The 21,831-nt window shown below is 45.4% G+C and overlaps 1 protein-coding gene across 4 annotated transcripts in view; it reads right to left on the bottom strand.

Annotated features, from left to right (window-relative positions):
* PPHLN1 (periphilin 1) overlaps positions 1 to 21,831 on the bottom strand; it is a 145,694-nt gene that overhangs the window by 58,908 nt on the left and 64,955 nt on the right. For all 4 annotated transcript variants that reach the window (XR_013215769.1, XR_013215770.1, XR_013215771.1 and 1 more), the window contains exon 6: positions 9,120 to 9,328. Coding sequence is in view for 1 of the 4 variants with exons in the window: in XM_077265125.1 (XP_077121240.1) it covers positions 9,120 to 9,328 (209 nt within the window). In the remaining 3 variants the exon portion in view is untranslated. The remainder of the gene's footprint in view (positions 1 to 9,119; positions 9,329 to 21,831) is intronic.

Here is a 21,831-nt window from a genome sequence, read left to right as displayed (position 1 = left end):
CTGAGAAAAAAGGGAGGGGGGACCTCGCAGGATAGCAAAGTCTATCCAGATCACAAAGTCTACTGTAAGACTCCCAGAACTATTAAAGACCCAAAGTGTAAAGACATACGACAGGGACCACATGTGAAAACTCTCTGCGAGAAAGTCTCTACTTGCAGTTTTGTTGCAATAAGGTGGAAAAATACTAGGTCCACCAAACAAAAGAACCTAACACCTGACTTCGCCAGTGCGGATCTCCCAGGAATACTGGGGCCTTTCTTCTTCCTAAAAGCCCTCTGGAAGAGGCGTGATGGAGCTGGTATCACAAAAGAACCAGAGCATGCACTGCGATGGCTTTTGGGTCTCGAGGTCAAACCATGAACTCGAGTACATTGGCGTCCACTCTGGACGCCATTCAATCTACATCTGGAGTGCTCCAGTGAAGGCAGATATGTCGGAAGACTTCCGGATGAATTTCCCACTCACATGAGGCGACCCTGGCGGCTGAGGAAAAACTGTCGGTCAGAGTTCTACTCCTGCGATGAGTACTGCCGAGATCATCGAATTATAGATCTCGGCCCATCAGAGAGTGTGAGGTACGTAGGTCAAGGTGCCTGACCGTGGGTACCTGCTAGATGATAGACGTATGGCACCGCCGAGACGATATCCAACTGAATTTGGATGGGGAGACGTGCCAAAAGGCATTAGGCTTGCTGTAGGAGCAGAGGTACTGTTGGGGATCCCCAGAAAACTGATTGGGAGACTGGATTCCCGAGATAATCAGAAGCCTTGAGCAGTGTGGTGACGCTCTGTAGTCACTAGTAAGTGTTGAACCGGGAGAAAGGATCTCCCCCAGATGAAAAAGACGCTCAGAGACTACCCTCTGGAAACCTGTGTGCCCTGCAGAAAGCAAGCGCAGCGAAGGGAACTGTCTCCATTGCTATTATTCTTCCTAGGGATCCTCATTGCCGATCGGTTGGAATGAGGGCAGGAACGGAGCGGGGCTGAAATTCAGCCGTCCTGAGAACCCGCTTCGATTAATGACGTAGCAGAGAAGATAGCCCACGACCAGACAGGCCGTTCTGGTATTTGCCAGAATTGCCGGATGGCCATTGTGGAGAAACGGGGTCAGTGGGTGCTCTCGTCCGCTGGCCCGGCTTTTTTTTAGCAAGACTGCATGGACCACGGCTCATACCATTGAACGCCCGCTCTATCTCCCAGTGGGCAATACACTACACAGACAACACAGGGTTAAGGTAAAACAGTGTGGCAATACTTTATTGAACCACAGCACACAATAGCAAACAGAACAATCCCCCCATGGCTGGAATTGCTTGGTTACATGGGTGCATATAAAAGATCACTGCGTCTCCACGTATTTCCAGTATGACATGATGTCAGAGCTCCCAGGGTCGCTAATGCATCTGTGGATGCACGCACAGAGAAGAGGTAACGACAAGCATAGGAAGATGACCAAGAACTGTCCATAGAGTCCATACAAGGTCCAAAGCCAGTTGACACAAGAGTCACCACCTGGCTTATCTGACCATCTCCATGGAACCAGGCGACCAGCGGGTCCCAAACCTGGCTTTCTCCAAACATATCCATGGTTCAGAGATGGTCACTGGATCAGATCTGTGTCCTTCCAACCGGAGCCGAAAACCCCTAGGTTGTTTCCTATAGAATCATAGATCAGTGTCCCTCGTGATGGTGCCTTGATGAATTGGCTGCAGTCCTTTCTCTTGTCAGTTGGGTGGTTTGCAGAATGTCTGGCTGATAGCTCTGTGTTACTTCAGTCTCCCAGGATGTGATCTCTGAGTCTTTTTATACCCAAGGCATGTAAGCTATTTTTAGAATTACCCAGGGTCTTTCAGTCCAACATCAAGATAAGGTAAACAATGGTGATGGGATTAAGTAGCACTATTAGCATAAAAGCACACATCAATAAACAAAGCTTAACACACTGAATGTACAGTCACTATTACAAAATATAAGAAAACTGACTGAACAACCATATAATATGAACTGGTGCATAGCCAAAAAAAAGTCATATAGCAAATAGATCAATGGCTGCACTCAAAATTTACTGTGCTAAGACAAGGAAAATGTGCAATACATGAAATGTGAATAGCATAATGGCTAGGGAAATTTATGAAAAAACACATGAGATTCTTAGCACAATATTTGGCCAAACGTTGTGAGCCCATCCACCAAAACGTCAAGGTGATCTCAGATCGAGTGCAGCCATTGATCTAATTGCTATATGACTTTTTTTGGCTATGCACCAGTTCATATTATATTGTTGTTCAGTCAGTTTTCTTATATTTAGTATATACTATTTTCTGGCTTGAACGCCTCGCCCTTCACCATGCTGTGATTTTAATTACATCCATACACAGTTGGTTCTGAGCTTCCTATAAAAGCAGGCTTTAACATGTTATTAGCCATAGGTAAGTGTTCACACTAGGCAGTCAGCTCAGTTACCCATCCGATCTGAGATCACCTTGACGTTTTGGTGGATGGGCTCACAACGTTTGGCCAAATATTGTGCTAAGAATCTCATGTGTTTTTTCATAAATTTCCCTAGCCATTATGCTATTCACATTTCATGTATTGCACATTTTCCTTGTCTTAGCACAGTAAATTTTGAGTGCAGCCATTGATCTATTTGCTATATGACTTTTTTTGGCTATGCACCAGTTCATATTATATTGTTGTTCAGTCAGTTTTCTTATATTTAGTATATACTATTTTCTGGCTTGAACGCCTCGCCCTTCACCATGCTGTGATTTTAATTACATCCATACACAGTTGGTTCTGAGCTTCCTATAAAAGCAGGCTTTAACATGTTATTAGCCATAGGTAAGTGTTCACACTAGGCAGTCAGCTCAGTTACCCATCCGATCTGAGATCACCTTGACGTTTTGGTGGATGGGCTCACAACGTTTGGCCAAATATTGTGCTAAGAATCTCATGTGTTTTTTCATAAATTTCCCTAGCCATTATGCTATTCACATTTCATGTATTGCACATTTTCCTTGTCTTAGCACAGTAAATTTTGAGTGCAGCCATTGATCTATTTGCTATATGACTTTTTTTGGCTATGCACCAGTTCATATTATATTGTTGTTCAGTCAGTTTTCTTATATTTAGTATATACTATTTTCTGGCTTGAACGCCTCGCCCTTCACCATGCTGTGATTTTAATTACATCCATACACAGTTGGTTCTGAGCTTCCTATAAAAGCAGGCTTTACCATGTTATTAGCCATAGGTAAGTGTTCACACTAGGCAGTCAGCTCAGTTACCCATCCGATCTGAGATCACCTTGACGTTTTGGTGGATGGGCTCACAACGTTTGGCCAAATATTGTGCTAAGAATCTCATGTGTTTTTTCATAAATTTCCCTAGCCATTATGCTATTCACATTTCATGTATTGCACATTTTCCTTGTCTTAGCACAGTAAATTTTGAGTGCAGCCATTGATCTATTTGCAGTCACTATTACAGACTTACACAATATGTTAGATAGTATGTCAGTTGGCAAGTCTGTCTTCTTGACCCACCAGACATAAACACTTAAATTCACAAGCCAATATACAGATAAAAAGCCAGTTCTTTTGGTTTTGCAAAAACATGGTTGTCTGGGAAATTACGATACAATCTGGTTTCTTCACAGCCATTCCGGCCCGGAATGAGGGGATGAGTGACCAAGAGCGGAGGTTCCCTGTTGAAGGACCACGGCCTTTTCTCAAGGGATGATTACCAACACTCTGGAGGTGGCCAGGATCATCCTTAAACATGATATCTGCTGGGCTGGAAATGAGAAAGAACAGTCTAAGCCTATCCGCCAGCCCAGGTGAAGAAGGGTATCGGAAAGTACATATAGACGGGCTCAGCGTAGACCTGGAAGAACAGCTCAAAGTCGACCAGATAGGGCAGGACGGCCACACACCCAGAGTGCCAAAGGGACATGACAGTCGCCATGATAATGGCGAACACTCTGGGAGTGGTAGCAAAGCCGAAGGGCAAGATCGTGACTTGCCTGTTCAAGCTTGTTAAAAGTTAGAGGTCCAGGATCAGTGTTACCTTTCGGTCCCCTTTTTTTGGATCCAAGATCCCTTAGATCTAGACTGTGCTGGACAACTCTTCCACTGTTGGTTGGATCTATAGGAAGCCTGCGATCCCTTGTTCCTGCGTGGGGAACACCTCCCTGCTCACCGAATAAGCGACCACTCTGTAAGGGAGTGATGTCAGAGGGGTTTTTTTTCCGTTTGTTTTGTGTGTTTTTTAACGCGGAGTACAATTACGTTCTCTGATCCATCAAGCGCTTCTGAATGAAATGGCATTCGCTGCAGAAAGCGCTGCGCAACTAGCTGCATTCAAAGAGGCGTGCACCACAAAGTCTCCCGCTCGAGAGGTTTGATTGGCCAGCTGTACTGTCTCCGGAAAAGAATAACTGTTCTGAATCAAACAAATATAGACCAACAATGGAACCATTAGTAACAAAAGCTACATAGACCAAACACCCTGTGGTGAGGTCTATAACACAATTACATAGGACACTCCTATGCGTTGTGGACACTACTCCAATTTTTTTTTTTTATTATTGTGAATCAAAGTAGCTAGGGTCTCCGGCCAGGGGACTATTGCTGTGGCAACCCATGCGGGGCTAAAGAAAGGCAGATCACTAAACTCGAGGCCGCAAGACGGAACGAGTCAGATTGTTTGACAGTATTGGTAGGTATACCATAGGAGTTAAGCTGCTAGGTAGCAAAGTGCGCAGCTGCATCCAGCAGGTGAGGAAAAAAAAAACATGTCTTGAGCTGCTGCTGTCATTGAACGTGCAGAGATAAAAAGATGAACCCTCAATCAACCATCCTCTTAACAGGGAGGTGGAGAGGGATCGTCCGCCTCTACGCATCATCCATTAAAGAGTGGCGATGCAGAGGGGGATTGCTTGAACATCAAAAGGAGGGCGTCTGTACATTTACGGAGATCAAGTCCCCTGGAGGACCGGGTTGACATCAGGCCCGGCTGTAGCAGAGTATACGTGGAGGCGACACTCCATGTGCTCATTTGATGATGGTGTGAGGAGATCAGTGTTCTTTGAAGGACCCGTCACCCAGAGTATACGTGGAGGCGACACTCCATGTGCTCATTTGATGATGGTGTGAGGAGATCGGTGTCCTTTGAAGGACCCCTCGCCCTTAAAAACAGTTAAACTAGGCATGGCATCTGGTGTCGCTTGAAGAGGCGTCTGTTTCTAGAGCAAGTCCATTTGCGATTGTTCATGGTGGGGCCAAAACCCTGGACTCCTATGCTGTAAAAAACACCAGTGTTTACCACTGCACTACCATGGTGCTTGCCAGTGAATTGCTTATCCGGACGCTCGCTGTCCAGGAAAATGGCAAATGCACTACTAAGGAGTTTATCTCGGTTTGGAGTCCTTGTCAATCCACAGAGATTGGATGATGGTCTAAATAGGCGAATCCAGCTTGTGCTGAGGCTTTGGAGAGTCCAGATCCAAGGTTACCTCCGATTCAGATGCGGAATCTAGTTCTCAGCAAATCATTGGTGAGGGAGATCAAGAAATGAAGCTCCTGTTTTATAGACGCCTGTACGTTTCTAGAATTCTTGCGGCCTCTGCTAGCCGACGGCTCCCATGTAGGAGAGGATCTCCATGTGTACTGGTCCTGCGAGCACTCCAAACCACAGTGGGTTCACATAGGGATACAATCTCCTGGTCAGAGAAGCCATGCAGTGCGGCAGTGACGAAGCCACTCAGAGGAACTAGGTACTCTGGTAAAAAAAACTGGGATCGGCGGCGGCGGAGGGCATCTGCGCTAATTTTAAGTAGGTACTCTGGGAAAGGTGACCAGCTTCGGGCTGGTTATGCTAGACGTCTGTACGTTTCTATGCCTTTCAGACCAGGGTATACTGGTCATGTACATTTAAGACCAGGGAATTGCTGGTTATGTACCTTTTAGACCAGGGAATGCTGGTCATGTACCTTAAAGACCAGGGAATGCTGGTCATGTGCCTTTAAGACCAGCTTTAGGACCAGGAATGCTGGATATAGCGTTTATGCTGGTCGTGTGCCTTTAAGACTAGGTTTAGGACCAGGGAATACTGGGCATAGCGTTTTTGCTGATCGACTGGGCATACTTTCCCAATCTATTATGCACCTCTGCATGATGCAGGCGGAGGAGTGAGAGGGGGGGGGGGGGGGGGGGGGTTTGCGGCATCTCCCTACCCGGATCCTGAGTCCCCCGTCAGCGTTGGATTTGTCTCTCCAGCGCTGAATACCGCCGGGCCCGATGCAGCAGCCGCTTCCGAATGTACAGAGCTCATGCCCGGAAGCGGCAGGAGGATGAATATGGCCGCCGAGAACATGCTGTGTTCTCGTCCTGAACGAGAAGCGCCTGAATAGGGGTCGGAGCCATAACGCACGGCCTAGCATGGGCGGAGGCTCCGGGTTGCGGCCTACACGAACCCGAAGCCGGGGGCTAAATTTTTGGTGGTGGCCGGCGCCGAGCGGGGAAAAAAAAAAAAGGGGGAAAACGACCCGTCGCTGCAAAAAAGGAAAGGGAAAAACAGTCGGTTGCGCAGAGCCCTCCAGCCGCTAGATTCTCTGCACTTACCTATGAAGCTACCGCAAGGCCGAGTAGGCAGCTCTGTTCAGCAGGTCAGGGAAGTTAGAAGAGATCCTCTGCTGTCGCTGCTGTTCGGACGGTGCAGGGATAAAGAGGAACCCTCAATCCATCGTCCCTTTAGCAGGGAGGTGGAGAGGTACCGTCCGCCTCCTTGTATCATCCGCTTTCAACAGTGGTGGTGCAGTGGGGGCTGCTCGGGCGCCATAGAGGAGGGGGCCTCTGTACATCCAAAGGGATAATAACCTAGGATGGGACAGGGCTGAATGTCCGGCAATAGGCCTGGCTGGGGAAGAGGATACATGGAGGCGACACTCCATGTGCTTGTCCGTTCAGGGTGTGGGGAGATCGGTGCCCTTGAAGGGGTCCGTCACCCCTAAGAATCAGCTCAGGCGTGGCATCCCACGTCGCAGGAGAGGATACGGAGAGGTGACATTCTCCGTGCTCGCCTGTTAATGGTTCAGGGAGATCGGAACCTTGAAAGGATCCGTCGCCATTTCGTTGTAGAAGGTAAAATCAAAAATGTAAAAGGTAAAAATAAAATAATAAAAAGAGTTTTGGGTCTGAATAGCAGACCCGTCCATGTGCCTCCTACGGACACTAAGCAAGAACTTGGTTAGCTGAGAGCCAGCAGGAGGGTGTATACTGCAGGGGAGGAGATCACTTTCTTTGTATCACTTCGTGTCAGCCTCCTAGTGGCAGCAGCATACACCCACGGTCTGTGTCCCCCAACGAGGCGAAGGAGAAAGTAAATTTTTCATTTTATTTGGAAATCAGAGCAGTAGTCTACCAGGAAATTTTAGAGCACTTCTCTCTGCCGAAAAACTTTTTCTGGAAATGGAAATTTAATTCTCCAGCAGGACTTGGCAGCTATCCACACTGCGAAAAGTACCAATGGAATTTGGGCCTAAATTTTGATAGAAAGTAGGGCCGTTTCGGAGGACAGTAGAATTACTTATGAGCAGTTTTATGAGTAAATACTATGTAATAAAAATCACCCCAGATTGTGGGAAATCCCGTTCTCGATCTCTAGATTGCCCCTTGTAAAATAGAAGACTCATGCTGGAACAGTTCCAGTGGCACTGATTCTCCCGGGGATCGTTTAACATTGTAAGGTCATGTGAGCCCTGGGAGAGCCAGTGCCAACACTGCTGGAACAACGTCGGCCCTGGAGGTCAGTATAGGTCTTTTTATTTCACAACAGGAAAACATAAGGATTGAGAAGGGGTAGTCCGAAAAGTGGATGACCATTTAAAAGAATAAATTCTTTAAATAAATGCATTAGAAAACTACACATGGTATAACTAAGGTCTTATCATTCCAAGGCGATATGACAACTGCCAGTAAATTCATGGAGGGTTCTCACATATTACATAGCCTTTTCTTTAAGAGAGAACACAAGTTTTCTATTTGGTATCTATTGACCTAAAGCAGGGGTAAGGAACTTCAGGCCTGCAGGCTGGTTGCAACCCTTGATGGCCTTTTATCCGTCCCCTGGGCAGATTCCCATGGTTCGCAGTACTTGGGCCAGCAGCCTTCTTGCTCTGTGAGCTGGCGATGCAATGAAAGATTATGCCCTGACACCAGTGCCAGGGTCAGGAGGTACTTTGTTGGCAAAGTTAACATGCAATTTGTACGGCCGCCCGAATGATGGTACAAATATCCAAATGCCTCTTGGCAGAAAAAGATTCCCCACCCCTGACCTAAAGCATCCAGAAATGTGCTCTAATCAATGCGGTACAAATACTCAGCTTAGAAAGAAGGGTCTTCGGCCCAGCAAATATCATGCACCATCACTAGAAACCAAATGTAACCTTTTCTTCAGATCTTCACCAAATAACAGAGCAATAAAATCAAATTGGTGTTGAACACTATAAACCATGATACAAAAAGCTTCACCTATACAATGAAAGGTTGAGTTTTGGGTAAATTGCCATGTTTACTGGGCATTTCTTCCCAAGGCAGACCTGGGTGGAGGGAATAGTTAGTGAGGTTGGAGTCATAGCCACTCCGATATCAGTATGCACACACATACCCTCTGGGTACACAAGAACCTTTCCGTTCACTGACAGCAGTAGAAACCATACAAGTAGTGAGGATTTGAAACCCATTAACAATCTGCATTATTTCATGGATTAAAAAAAGGAGAGGTCATCACTGCAGACATGTCTGTTTTGGCAAGCACTTTTATTCCCCAAGAAAATATTGTCATAACGCTGCGCCATTACTGGTATCCCTCCTGAAAAGGTCTGAATACGTTGCAATTTCCCCTGCGAAAGGCATGTGTCCCCACACTTTCACCACCAATTAAATGGGAGTGTGCAGGAACAAGCACACTATTTGGGAATGTATTAATAATTTCCCAGTGGAACAACATAATGCAGTGTTATAATAATTGAGGTTCCAGAATTGTTATTTTGTGAACAATACAAGGATATACTGGCAGGTCCTCTTTAAATGCAGCATAAAAAAACCAGAATCTCTTACTTTTATGTTGATGGGGTGGAAACGATTTGCCCCGTTCTGGAGAATAACTTCTGCTACTAACACTGGAGCCCGATCTACTGTGTGGAGAATCTTTTCGATTAACTGGAGACTCCCGGAAAAATGGAGACTCTCTTCTGTGAGGTGAGCGATCCCGCATAAAGGATGGTGGGTGATAGAGGGGTTTTCTTCTTAAGACTTCCCTGCTTTCTCTGTGGCAAGATTAAAGATGCAATAATAAGCTTGGAATTAAAAACAAGGGTAAGAAAAAGTATTTTTTAATACATTTTTCAATTATAAATTACGTTTAAAAGGGCACTTTGAGAGCTCATTATCTTCTGGTACAAATCAATATGATAAACTGGACCCTATAGCAGAATGGGGAGCCTGAAACTATCTGTCCCAAATTTTGTGGAATTTTTCAGGGTGATGTCAGTGATGGGGTACAGCCATTTCTTATGTAGTAACATAACATTATTGAGCTACGGTAAATCGATTTTCTTATGGTTGTGGATTAATCCACCAGCCACTATCTCACCAACACTTCTTTGCATAATATAGAGATTCTGTCAAAAGGGTTTGCATCTATCATCTTGACTCACATGCTTCCAATATACAGAATACTTATTAGCACAGTGAAGGATCGCGGATCCCATTATGTAATTTAAGAATCTAATCATCCTCCCATAGACCCAGTATTCAAGGACAGCTCCAAATGAGGTGGAAGAAAGTGCCAGGAGCTGTATGACATCTGGAGAAATCATTTAGGTAATCAGATATAAACCTAGCTAATCGCGAGTAGTTGGGTAATATGCATTATTGTGAATCGAATAAATTAATTTGGGTGAGGTTATTGCCCCCTCTCACTCCTCTTCTGTTAATTGTCCCACATCTGCCTCCCACTTCTCCCTTAAAGGAACAAGAGAAGATTCCCTGGACTTATTTGGAATTATTGAATAAAATGTGTAAAATCAACTGGGAGGTGGGCATGAGATCCAATACGGTAACGGTAGGCAAGTTCCACGGTCTTGTATCCATCTGTGCACTCATTGAAACAGAAGTAATTAAAGAACAGGGCATATGGCAGAACAGGGCATATGGCAGATCATAACTGGTCTGCAAAACAATAAAGTCTATTACCCCCAATTCTATTCTGTACATACCTGGGCTATAAGTCACACTCCAAGTTATTACAAGCCCAGTTGCCCAGAGAGGGACAGCCTCTCCAAGACTCTTTCACTGTGCCAAAGGCACAAAAGTGCATGAATCCCAACAATCCTAAAAAGTCCTTCTATCGCACTCCATACCAGCACTGCCCATGTACTAGGTGGACTGTTAAACATGGACCTATGCCTCCTCCATAACCACAAAACAGAAGATGCAATAGATGCAAATATACCTGGTTAAAGGTATGTATGAGAAGTGTTTCTACCCTCAATGCTTCCGATGTCTGCCACTTAGTGAGATGTGCTAATTGACTCGTCAAATAATACAACCTAATGTCCGATACTGCCATGCCCTCAGCCTCTCACGAGGCCACAAGATGTCTACTGGATACCCCGTGTCGGCCGTTACTCGTATTCCACACACATCATGCTCTCCAGAGTCTGAGTTCTACAATTAGGAATCTATATGTGGGACTGCTGCAAGCCACATAATATTTTGGGTAAAAAGGTCATTTTAATTAAACATACTCCAGCTACTAACAATAATGGGACTTTACGCCATCCTTTCACTTTAGATCGTAGGTGGAACAAAAGAAGCGTTACAATTAGATGGATGTATTCTCTCACAGATCTAACTGCTAGCATCTATCACCGAGACAAAAAGGAGCGCGCTTCCCAACCATTTATAACCCAATGTGTGACCTTTATAGTGCGTAACAATTGCTGGGCTAATAATGAACCCCATCTAAAAATAAACGCACCTGTCTGTGTCCCCATGTATTATTCACAGTACAGAGGGGAAAGAAAACATCATGATCACAGGACAGGTGCTCATTCTATATACTGGGAGTAGACATGTAAGGAGCTGGTATGGAATAAACTGACATATCCAACACCAGATGAGCCATAAACGCCTAATAAACGTACCACCAATCTATGGAATGGTACTGATCAAAGAGCTGCTCTTTGTGAAAATGGAAGCCTGCCTGGGGATCAGATGGCTGTCTAAATGGGCCAATAAAAGTCCACTTATTCTTTGCAATTTTGGAGTGCTGCCTGTTTTTTTTATTTACCTCACACCTAGATAGATAGATAGATAGATAGATATGAGCCAGACCGATACTGAGGGACTTATAAACCGCAGGCTTAGGCCAATAAATGGCAATTGAAACTTAAAGATGATAAATGTAAGGTTACGAGCTTGGGCAGAGGAAATCTACTATATAATTGTCTAAGGGGTACTTCCGTCTTCCTGTCTGTCTGTCACGGATATTCATTGGTCGTGGCCTCTGTCACGGAAATCCAACTCGCTGATTGGTTGTGGCAAGACCGCCACGACCAATCAGCGACGGTCACAGTCCGGCGACAAAATGGCCGCTCCTTCCTCCCCGCAGTCAGTGCCCGCTCCATAATCCCCTCCAGTCAGCGCTCACACAGGGTTAATGGCAGCGCTAACAGACCGCGTTATGCCGCGGTGTAACGCACTCCATTAACGCTGCTATTAACCCTGTGTGACCGAATTTTTACTATTGATGCTGCCTATGCAGCATCAAAAGTAAAAAGATCTAATGTTAAAAATAATAAAAAAATAAAAAATTATATACTCACCTTCCGCCACCTTTCCTGCTCCTCACGACGCTCCGGTGACCGCTCCATGCAAGCGGCAGGTTCCGGTGCCAAGGATGGTATGTGAGAAGGACCTGCCATGATGTCACGGTCATGTGACCGCAACTTCATAACAGGTCCTGTGAGAAGGACCTGCCATGACATCACGGTCATGTGACTGCGACGTCATCACAGGTCCTGCGCTCATACCAACCCTGGGACCGGAAGCTGCCACGTGCACCGCACACAGGGCCAGGACTTCAACGGGCCTTCGGAAGGTGAGTATATGTTTATTTTTTATTTTAAGTCTGTATACTACGTGGCTGGGCAATATACTACGTGGCTGGGCAATATACTACGTGGCTGTGCTGTATACTACGTGGCTGGGCAATATACTACGTGGCTGGGCAATATACTACGTGGCTGGGCAATATACTACGTGGCTGGGCAATATACTACGTGGCTGGGCAATATACTACGTGGCTGGGCAATATACTACGTGGCTGGGCAATATACTACGTGGCTGGGCAATATACTACGTGGCTGGGCAATATACTACGTGGCTGGGCAATATACTACGTGGCTGGGCAATATACTACGTGGCTGGGCAATATACTACGTGGCTGGGCAATATACTACGTGGCTGGGCAATATACTACGTGGCTGGGCAATATACTACGTGGCTGGGCAATATACTACGTGGCTGGGCAATATACTACGTGGCTGGGCAATATACTACGTGGCTGGGCAATATACTACGTGGCTGGGCAATATACTACGTGGCTGGGCAATATACTACGTGGCTGGGCAATATACTACGTGGCTGGGCAATATACTACGTGGCTGGGCAATATACTACGTGGCTGGGCAATATACTACGTGGCTGGGCAATATACTACGTGGCTGGGCAATATACTACGTGGCTGGGCAATATACTACGTGGCTGGGCAATATACTACGTGGCTGGGCAATATACTACGTGGCTGGGCAATATACTACGTGGCTGGGCAATATACTACGTGGCTGGGCAATATACTACGTGGCTGGGCAATATACTACGTGGCTGGGCAATAAACTACGTGGCTGGGCAATATACTACGTGGCTGGGCAATATACTACGTGGCTGGGCAATATACTACGTGGCTGGGCAATATACTACGTGGCTGGGCAATATACTACGTGGCTGGGCAATATACTACGTGGCTGGGCAATATACTACGTGGCTGGGCAATATACTACGTGGCTGGGCAATATACTACGTGGCTGGGCAATATACTACGTGGCTGGGCAATATACTACGTGGCTGGGCAATATACTACGTGGCTGGGCAATATACTACGTGGCTGGGCAATATACTACGTGGCTGGGCAATATACTACGTGGCTGGGCAATATACTACGTGGCTGGGCAATATACTACGTGGCTGGGCAATATACTACGTGGCTGGGCAATATACTACGTGGCTGGGCAATATACTACGTGGCTGGGCAATATACTACGTGGCTGGGCAATATACTACGTGGCTGGGCAATATACTACGTGGCTGGGCAATATACTACGTGGCTGGGCAATATACTACGTGGCTGGGCAATATACTACGTGGCTGGGCAATATACTACGTGGCTGGGCAATATACTACGTGGCTGGGCAATATACTATGTGGACGGGCAATATACTATGTGGACATGCATATTCTAGAATACCCGGTGCGTTAGAATCGGGCCACCATCTAGTTAATGTATAATTATGTAATCAATGGTATAATGGTCACTGAAAAACTAGTGTGCATACTGGTGGATGGCAAACTCAACATTTGTGACCAGTATCAGGCTGCTGCTGCAAAGGAAAATAAAATCATTGGATGCATTAACAGAGGCAGAGATGCCCATGACAAGAACATAGTTTTGCTGCTATACAAGTCACTAGTGCGGCCACACTTAGAATACTGTGTACAAAGCAAAAGAAGAACAGAATGAACTAGAGCGGGTGCAGATAGGAGCAACCAAGGTTACTAAGGGAATGGGTGGACTGCAATACCAAGACAGGTTATTACAACAATTGAGGCTATTCAGTTTGGAAAAAAATTTAAGACTTAGGGGTGATCATACTACGATGTACAGATATATGAGAGCGCAGCACAGAGATTGTTCTATTGATCTTTTTCCATCAAGGCCTACAATGGAGACAAGTGGGCATCCTCTACGTAGAGGAAAGAAAGTTTCATCATCACAGACGGCGACTCTTCACCGTAAGAGCACAGACTATGGAACTCTCTGCCACATTATGCTGTAATGGTTGATTCACTATCAAAGTACAAGGAGGCCTGGATACTTTTATTGAAAATATAATATTACAGGCTATGGTAATTGATTCTGTGATGGGATGTCAATCCAGGGAACTAGTTAGATTGTTGCAAGTGGAGTCTGCTAGGAATTTTACCCTAATATGGGGCAATTTACATCTGCCTCATGGGGTTTTTGCCTTGCTCTGGATCAACAACCTAGGTCATCAGTTGAACCCAATAGACTTGTATATTCTTTCAACATTAAGGCTAGTTTCACACTAGCATTCGGCAGGTCTGCGGATGGCAGCCTTCTTTCTCCTTTAAGCCCCGCCCACTTCCGCACCTCTTCCTTCAGCTCCGCCTATGTTGGCATGCACCCTCCGTACCTTATCTTTAACATTGGGGACGCAGGCCATGCGGATGCCTCCGCATGCGTCGTTTTGACGCTGCGCCGACAGCAACAAAATGCAACATGTTGCGTTCAACACAGTTCAGCGCAGCGACAAAACGACGCATGCGGAGGCATCCGCATGGCCTGCATACCCAATGTTAAAGATAAGGTACGGAGGGCGCATGCCAACATAGGAGGACCTGAAGGAAGAGGTGTGGAAGTGGGCGGGGCTTAATGGAGGTAGAGGGCTGCCATCCGCAGACCTGCCAAACGCTGGTGTGAAACTAGCCTAAAACTGTCAATTAAGAGTTTTTAAAAATTAGTGTAGAAAAAAGTATTTTAAGGAACATAACAGCAACATTTCTGCTAGACAAATAGAGTAAGTGGAGGATATGGCAGTGTGCAACTATACTTATTTTTTGGAATCCATAGTGGCAGGATTGTTCTTTTTATCAATATGCAAATCAGACTGTAAATGCATCTGTGGTTCTATCAGTCCACTTGAAGTTCATGGCTCCTCTTCAAGTCTCCCTTCCAACAACATCCTTGCTCCCTGGTGAACTATAGTCTTTTGGTTGACCCATACACACTACGCTCCTATGTGCTGCTCAAATCCTTAAGGTTCATTTACACTGAATGACCGGTGGCCATAAACAACCGCCAATCGGTAAACTTTTACACAGGCAAACCAAAGTAAACGATGTGCTCTGAGCAATCTGTAATAGATGGCTCAGCGCACATAGGCCGCCATTGTTTTCGGGAGTGCGAGTCTTGTTTACTTACACAGGACAAAGCACGGCCAAGAATGATGATCCTTAAGGCTGAGTCACACATAACGATATCGTTAACGATATCGTTGCAACGTCACGCTTTTGGTGACGTAGCAATGATCCCGCTAACGATCTCGTTATGTGTGACAGCGACCAACGATCAGGTCCCTGCTGGGAGATCGTTGGTCGATGGGAATGATCAGGACCATTTTTTGGTCGCTGATCACCCGCTGTCATCGCTGGATCGGCGTGTGTGATGCCGATCCAGCGATGTGTTCACTTGTAACCAGGGTAAATACTGGGTTACTAAGCGTAGGGCCGCGCTTAGTAACCCGATATTTACCCTGGTTACCATTGTAAAAGTAAAAAAAAAAAAAACAGTACATAATCACATTCTGATGTCTGTCACGTCCCCCGGCGTCCACAGGGTTAAAACTGCTTTCGGCAGGAGCGCTGCTAATGCACGCGCTGCTGCCGAGAGCTTCCCTGCACTGACTGTGTCAGCGCCGGCCGTAAAGCAGAGCACAGCGGTGACGTCACCGCTGTTACTGCCGGCGCTGACATATTCAGTGCAGGGAAGCAGAATGTGAGTATGTAGTGTTTTTTTTTTTTTACTTTTACAATGGTAACCAGGGTAAATATCGGGGTACTAAGCGCGGCCCTGCACTTAGTAACCCGATGTTTACCCTGGTTACCCGGGTGCTGCAGGGGGACTTCGGCATCGTTGAAGACAGTTTCAACGATGCCGAAGTCGTTCCCCTGATCGTTGGTCGCTGGAGAGAGCTGTCTGTGTGACAGCTCCCCAGCGACCACACAACGACTTACCAACGATCACGGCCAGGTCGTATCGCTGGTCGTGATCGTTGGTAAGTCGTTTAGTGTGACTCCAGCTTTCGTGCTGCGCAAAAGGTCGTATCACGCAATGAACAAGTGTCTTGCTCATTCAGCCGGTGATTGGCAGCCTGTTTACACAAAAAGATTACCGAGTGTTCTCAAGATCACCTTAAAAAGGAATAAACACTGGGCGATAATCAGTCAGATGCTAACGACCCATTGTTCATGATAATTGCATAATGTGAAAGGGTTGAGAATCTGAATGATGAGTCCAAAAACCTTGTTCTTCATTCATAAAATTCTGGATCATCTTTTCAATTGTGTAATGTAAATGGAGATTGTCTGCTCACTTAGTCCAAGAGTCCCTCTCATGCACCACTGGTGGCTCGGTGCTGACTCGGTTAGACCCCCCCCCCACAAGGTCCAAAGCCATAGAAAATCAAAGATTCCAAGGCACCAGAGAAAATGGGGATAAAACATATCCTTTATTCCATTACTCCATCCTTAAAAATCACATGGTGAAATACAATTGAGGTAGACTAGATTGTTCGCTCATTCAACAATTAGGCTGGAGGAGTGAAGCGATCGCTATTCAACGATTTCATTCACGATTCTCATACGGTCTCTGGTTGGCTAGTGAAAATGTTGCTGACAGTGTCCCTTTAACTTGTATCTAATTTCGAGCTTAAAAAAAAAGAAATATATAGGTTTGTTAAGAGGAATTTGAAGATCTTACTACCATAAATCAGGTAGGGAAAATAAGACAATAATAAAAGTGTGTTTTCACAAGTATGTGATTTTTTTTTACTCTATTTAAACTGGTGAGAAGTCATTAGCACAGTTGTGTCATTTCCACAAGTGGAATGCAACCAAACATTATTAACTGGGGGGGTGGTATGTGCTCAGCAGCTGTGGGGTCTCCTAACATTTCCAGCCAATAAACAAGTACAACCATGTTACCATGAGCAGGAAACAGAAACTGATAACAGATACAAAACCCGTGTCTGGCAAAGTGATAAGACCGCCAACATGGAGCTCCATAGGACAACAGAACATTACTAGTAGCCACCAGACTAACAGGAAAGGGTCAGGGCCAGATCAGATGCAGTTTGGGGCAATAATCCTCCAATGAACTTATCCCTGGATTATATCTAGTACTATTTTAACGAATGCTAAATTTACCTATATCTGCCTGTAGGACACAAAATAAATGAATGATTTACTTAAAGGTGTTATTCACAATTGATAATCCTTACATGTAAGAACGGTCCCTTGACAAAGAGCAGATACCTGAAGGGAAATATGCCAGAAAGCGTTCAATTTAACTACAGCGACACCAAAAGGAGAAATGAGGCAGTACACAGTGACCGTTTAAATCAACGTGTTCTCTGTGAGGGTTAAACATGTCCTCTCACATGAGAGGTGCGGTTTGTAACGGCTAAATTTTGTACAAACAGTGACGCTCCTGAATAGGGACCCCCACCTTTAATTCTTGCAAGAACTCTCCAATAGTAAGTAAATTGTATTTCTAAACATGACTTTGATGCAGGCTCTGGAGCCCGCAACTTTCCCTGCACATGACAGCTAATTTAATCAGCTGTCATGTGCCTTTAACCAGATAAAAGTGGATATCCAGGACTTTAAAAAATGTGCCCAAGCAATAACAGGCAGGTATGTGCTACCTGCCTGTTTTGCCAGGTTCCTTTTCAGTTGGCACAGAGCGACAGACTTCTGCTGACGTAACGTCAACAGAGCAGCGGTTTCTTTTCCTGTTGACAGGGCGGGGCTATTAGCGTCAGGATGATCGACAACTGTCTCTCCACTGCCTAATTGGGGGAAGTCGGCTGTCAATCATCGCATGACGCCAGTAGTCTCGCCCTGTCAACAGGAGGAGAAACTGCTGCACTGTTGGCAGGCAGTAGCTGAGTCTCTGGCAGGAGCAGTCAATGACCGATGCCGGGTAAAACAGGCAGGTAGTTGCCTCTGTTAGCAACTACATGCCTTTTTTTTCTTTTTTTTTTAAAGTCACGGATAACCCCTCTAAATCGCGCAGTCAATCTCTGACAGTGAGATTTAACACGGGTGAGCTGGAAGAGTGTCATACAACCCAGTTATGTGATCGGGAGGAGGGCCGATGGGTTGTTAAGACCCCTGCAACTGTCACTACGATACTTTTGTGAATGCCGGACTGCGGCCGGCGATCAGATGAGATTGTGCTTACTATTATGTATAGCACAGGTTTAAGTCTCCTAATGGGACTACTGAAGGCAGTGAAAAAAATTTTTTTAAAAAAAAAATATGGATAAAAAAAACAACAAAACATAAGTTCGAATTATACCCCTCTTGCCACATTGAAAATAAGACAATAAAAAACACATTTAGTATTGCTGTGTTCAGAAATGATCTATCAAAATATAAAGTACCGTATATACTCGAGTAATAGCCGACCAGAGCATAAGTCGAGGCCCCTAATTTTGCCACAAAAAAACCGGGAAAACTTATTGACTTGAGTATAAGCCTAGGGTGGGAAATGCAGCAGCTACCGGTAAACTTCAAAAATACAAATAGATACCAATAAAAGTAAAATTAATTGAGACATCGGTAGGTTAAGTGTTTTTGAATATCCATATTGAATCAGGAGCCCCATATAATGCTCCATACAGTTTATGATGGGCTCCATAAGATGCTCCGTACAAAAAATATGTCCCATATAATGCTCCATACAGTTTATGATGGGCCCCATAAGATGCTCCGTACAAAAAATATGCCCCATATAATGCTGCACAAAGGTTAACGATGGCCTCATAAGATGCTCCATAGAATAATATGCCTCATATAATGCCGCATAAAGGTTAATGATGGCCCCATAAGATGCTCCATAGAATAATATGCCCCATATAATGCGCCATAAAAGTTGATGGCCCCATAAGATGCTCCATAGAATAATATGCCCCATATGCTGCGATCAAAAAGAAAAAAAAAATGACATACTTACCTCTCGTCGCTGGGAGCCAGGTGCCGTGTCCTGAGCAGGCAGGGACACCGGCGCGCTATCAGGGCCAGGTGCCGGAGTTGCCGCTGGCTCAGGCCCCCAGCACTTGCAATATTCACCTGTCCCTGTAAAATCACCGTGCGCCGCTGTGTCTTCCAGCTCTCTGCAGTGACTGTTCAGGCAGAGGGCGCGCACTAAACACGTCATCGCACCCTCTGACCTGAACATCACAGCCAGAGGACGAGAAAAACACAGCTCGGCGGTGGACCGGGGACAGGTGAATATCGCATGGCTCCTCCTCCCCAGTCATATTCACCCTCTCCTGGCGCGGTCTCTGCAATTCCCTGCTTCTCCGTTGTCCCGGGCCGGCAGCTCCTTCCAGTGCTGAGCGGTCACATGGTTCCACTCATAAAAGTAATTAATATGCGCTCCATGCCTATGGGAATGGAGTCGCATGCATACTCATTACTTTAATGAGCGGTACCACGTGACCACTGAGCACAGGAAGAGCTGCAGGCGCCGTAGACCATCTGAGAAGCAGGGAAGTGCAGAGACCGTGCCAGGAGGGGTGAGTATGATGTGACAGCCGCCGACTCCTGCTGCTCCCCCTTCGACCCCCTGGGACAATGACTCGAGTATATGCTGAGAGGGGCACTTTCAGCCTCAAAAAATCTCGGCTTATACTCGAGTATATATGGTAAATTAATCAGATCAGTAAAAACATCAGCTCAGGGTACAAAAAATAAGCCATCATCCAGCCTCAGATTCCAAAAAATGAAAGCGCTACAGGTCTGGGAAAAAGGCGACGCGACAAAAGCAAAAACTTTTTTCATATAAATTCTGGAATTTTTTTTTTCACCACTTAAATGAAAAATGAACTACTGATTTGGTGTCTTTGTACTTGTACTGACTTTGAGAATCATATTGCCAGGGCAGTTTTACCATATAGTGAACATGGTAAATAAATAACAAAAACATTTTTTGCTATTTCACCGCACTTGGAATTTTTTTTCCCATTTTCTATTACACTATATCGTTTGATGAACGATGTAATTCAAAAGTACAACGCGTTCCGCAAAAAACAAGCCCTCACTCTGCTATATTGATGGAAATATAAAAAAGTTATGGTTCTTGGGAAAGGGGAGGAAAAAATGAAAACTTTAAAAAAAAAAAAAAAAAAAAAAAAAAGGGAAAATGGCCATGGCATGAAGGGGGCCAGTGTAGTTTAATAGGGATTAGCATATAAAGAAATTCATAAACATGAGATAAGCGGCCTAATACATAATACAATCTAGTCTGGTGCTTACAAAAATGCAGAATGGTGTGTGAAATACACAGTATAGTTTGGTGTGGCTAGCTAGAGGCGCAATGTGGCTGGACAGTGCCCTGCAACTAACTGCCAACATGTTTTGTCCGGCATAGTTCACCATTAGCAGGCAAAATCTCATTTTTTTCTGAAAACTGCGCTCACCATCGTAGGTAATTATTATACGACTATTCGGTGAGGGTATAAATAAAATGCACCTGGGTGGGGGTGACCTTTAAGCGAACTCTGAATGAGCTGCAAACAAAGCTCACTTCATGTCAATTGCCCTAACAAAGTTTTATTACCAGAAGAATGTTTATAGTATGTAAACTGGGGATACTGGAGTCAGCCCTATTGGCGTCTCAACAATTGTACGGCCTTTATGGTAGCCAGCCATGAACAACGTTTAAGCAAACAAGTCAATGTTTGAGCAAAGTCTACAGTGCCATATAGGAGTGGAAAAAAGATTACATTGTTTATTGTCATATACAGTTAATTATGGGTCAGAAGCCTCCCGATATATTAATTACTAAAGTGTCCCTGACACTACACTCAAAGGCAGTCAACTTGTCAGCAAAACAAAATTCATAACGTTGTCTCATAACTGCTGCCAAAGAAACCAACATTCAATGTTCCTGAGTGAGCTAGAACCTCACTCCAGACAGGATCTACAAAGTAGCAGTGGTATCTGAAGGAGACTCTTCTCTGTTATCTTTATAGAATTAATGGTGGACCAACTGACAACAGCGCTTACACCAGAGTGTGGACTGACTGACCACAGCGCTTACACCAGACTGTGGACTAACTGACCACAGAGCTTACACCAGACTGTGGACTAACTGACCACAGAGCTTACACCAGACTGTGGACCAACTGACCACAGCGCTTACACCAGAGTGTGGACAACTGACAACAGCGCTTACACCAGAGTGTGGACTGACTGACCACAGCGCTTACACCAGACTGTGGACTAACTGACCACAGAGCTTACACCAGACTGTGGACTAACTGACCACAGAGCTTACACCAGACTGTGGACCAACTGACCACAGCGCTTACACCAGAGTGTGGACAACTGACAACAGCGCTTACACCAGAGTGTGGACTGACTGACCACAGCGCTTACACCAGACTGTGGACTAACTGACCACAGCGCTTACACCAGAGTGTGGACTAACTGACCACAGCGCTTACACCAGAGTGTGGACCGACTGACCACAGCGCTTACACCAGAGTATGGACTGACTGACCACAGCGCTTACACCAGACTGTGGACTAACTGACCACAGAGCTTACACCAGACTGTGGACTAACTGACCACAGAGCTTACACCAGACTGTGGACTAACTGACCACAGAGCTTACACC

The sequence above is a fragment of the Ranitomeya variabilis genome, chromosome 5, assembly GCF_051348905.1.
Source record: "Ranitomeya variabilis isolate aRanVar5 chromosome 5, aRanVar5.hap1, whole genome shotgun sequence".
In the NCBI taxonomy this organism is placed as follows: domain Eukaryota; kingdom Metazoa; phylum Chordata; class Amphibia; order Anura; family Dendrobatidae; genus Ranitomeya; species Ranitomeya variabilis.
The sequence above is the reverse complement of the archived record's forward strand: the minus strand, read 5'-3'. Positions and strand labels throughout refer to the sequence as shown.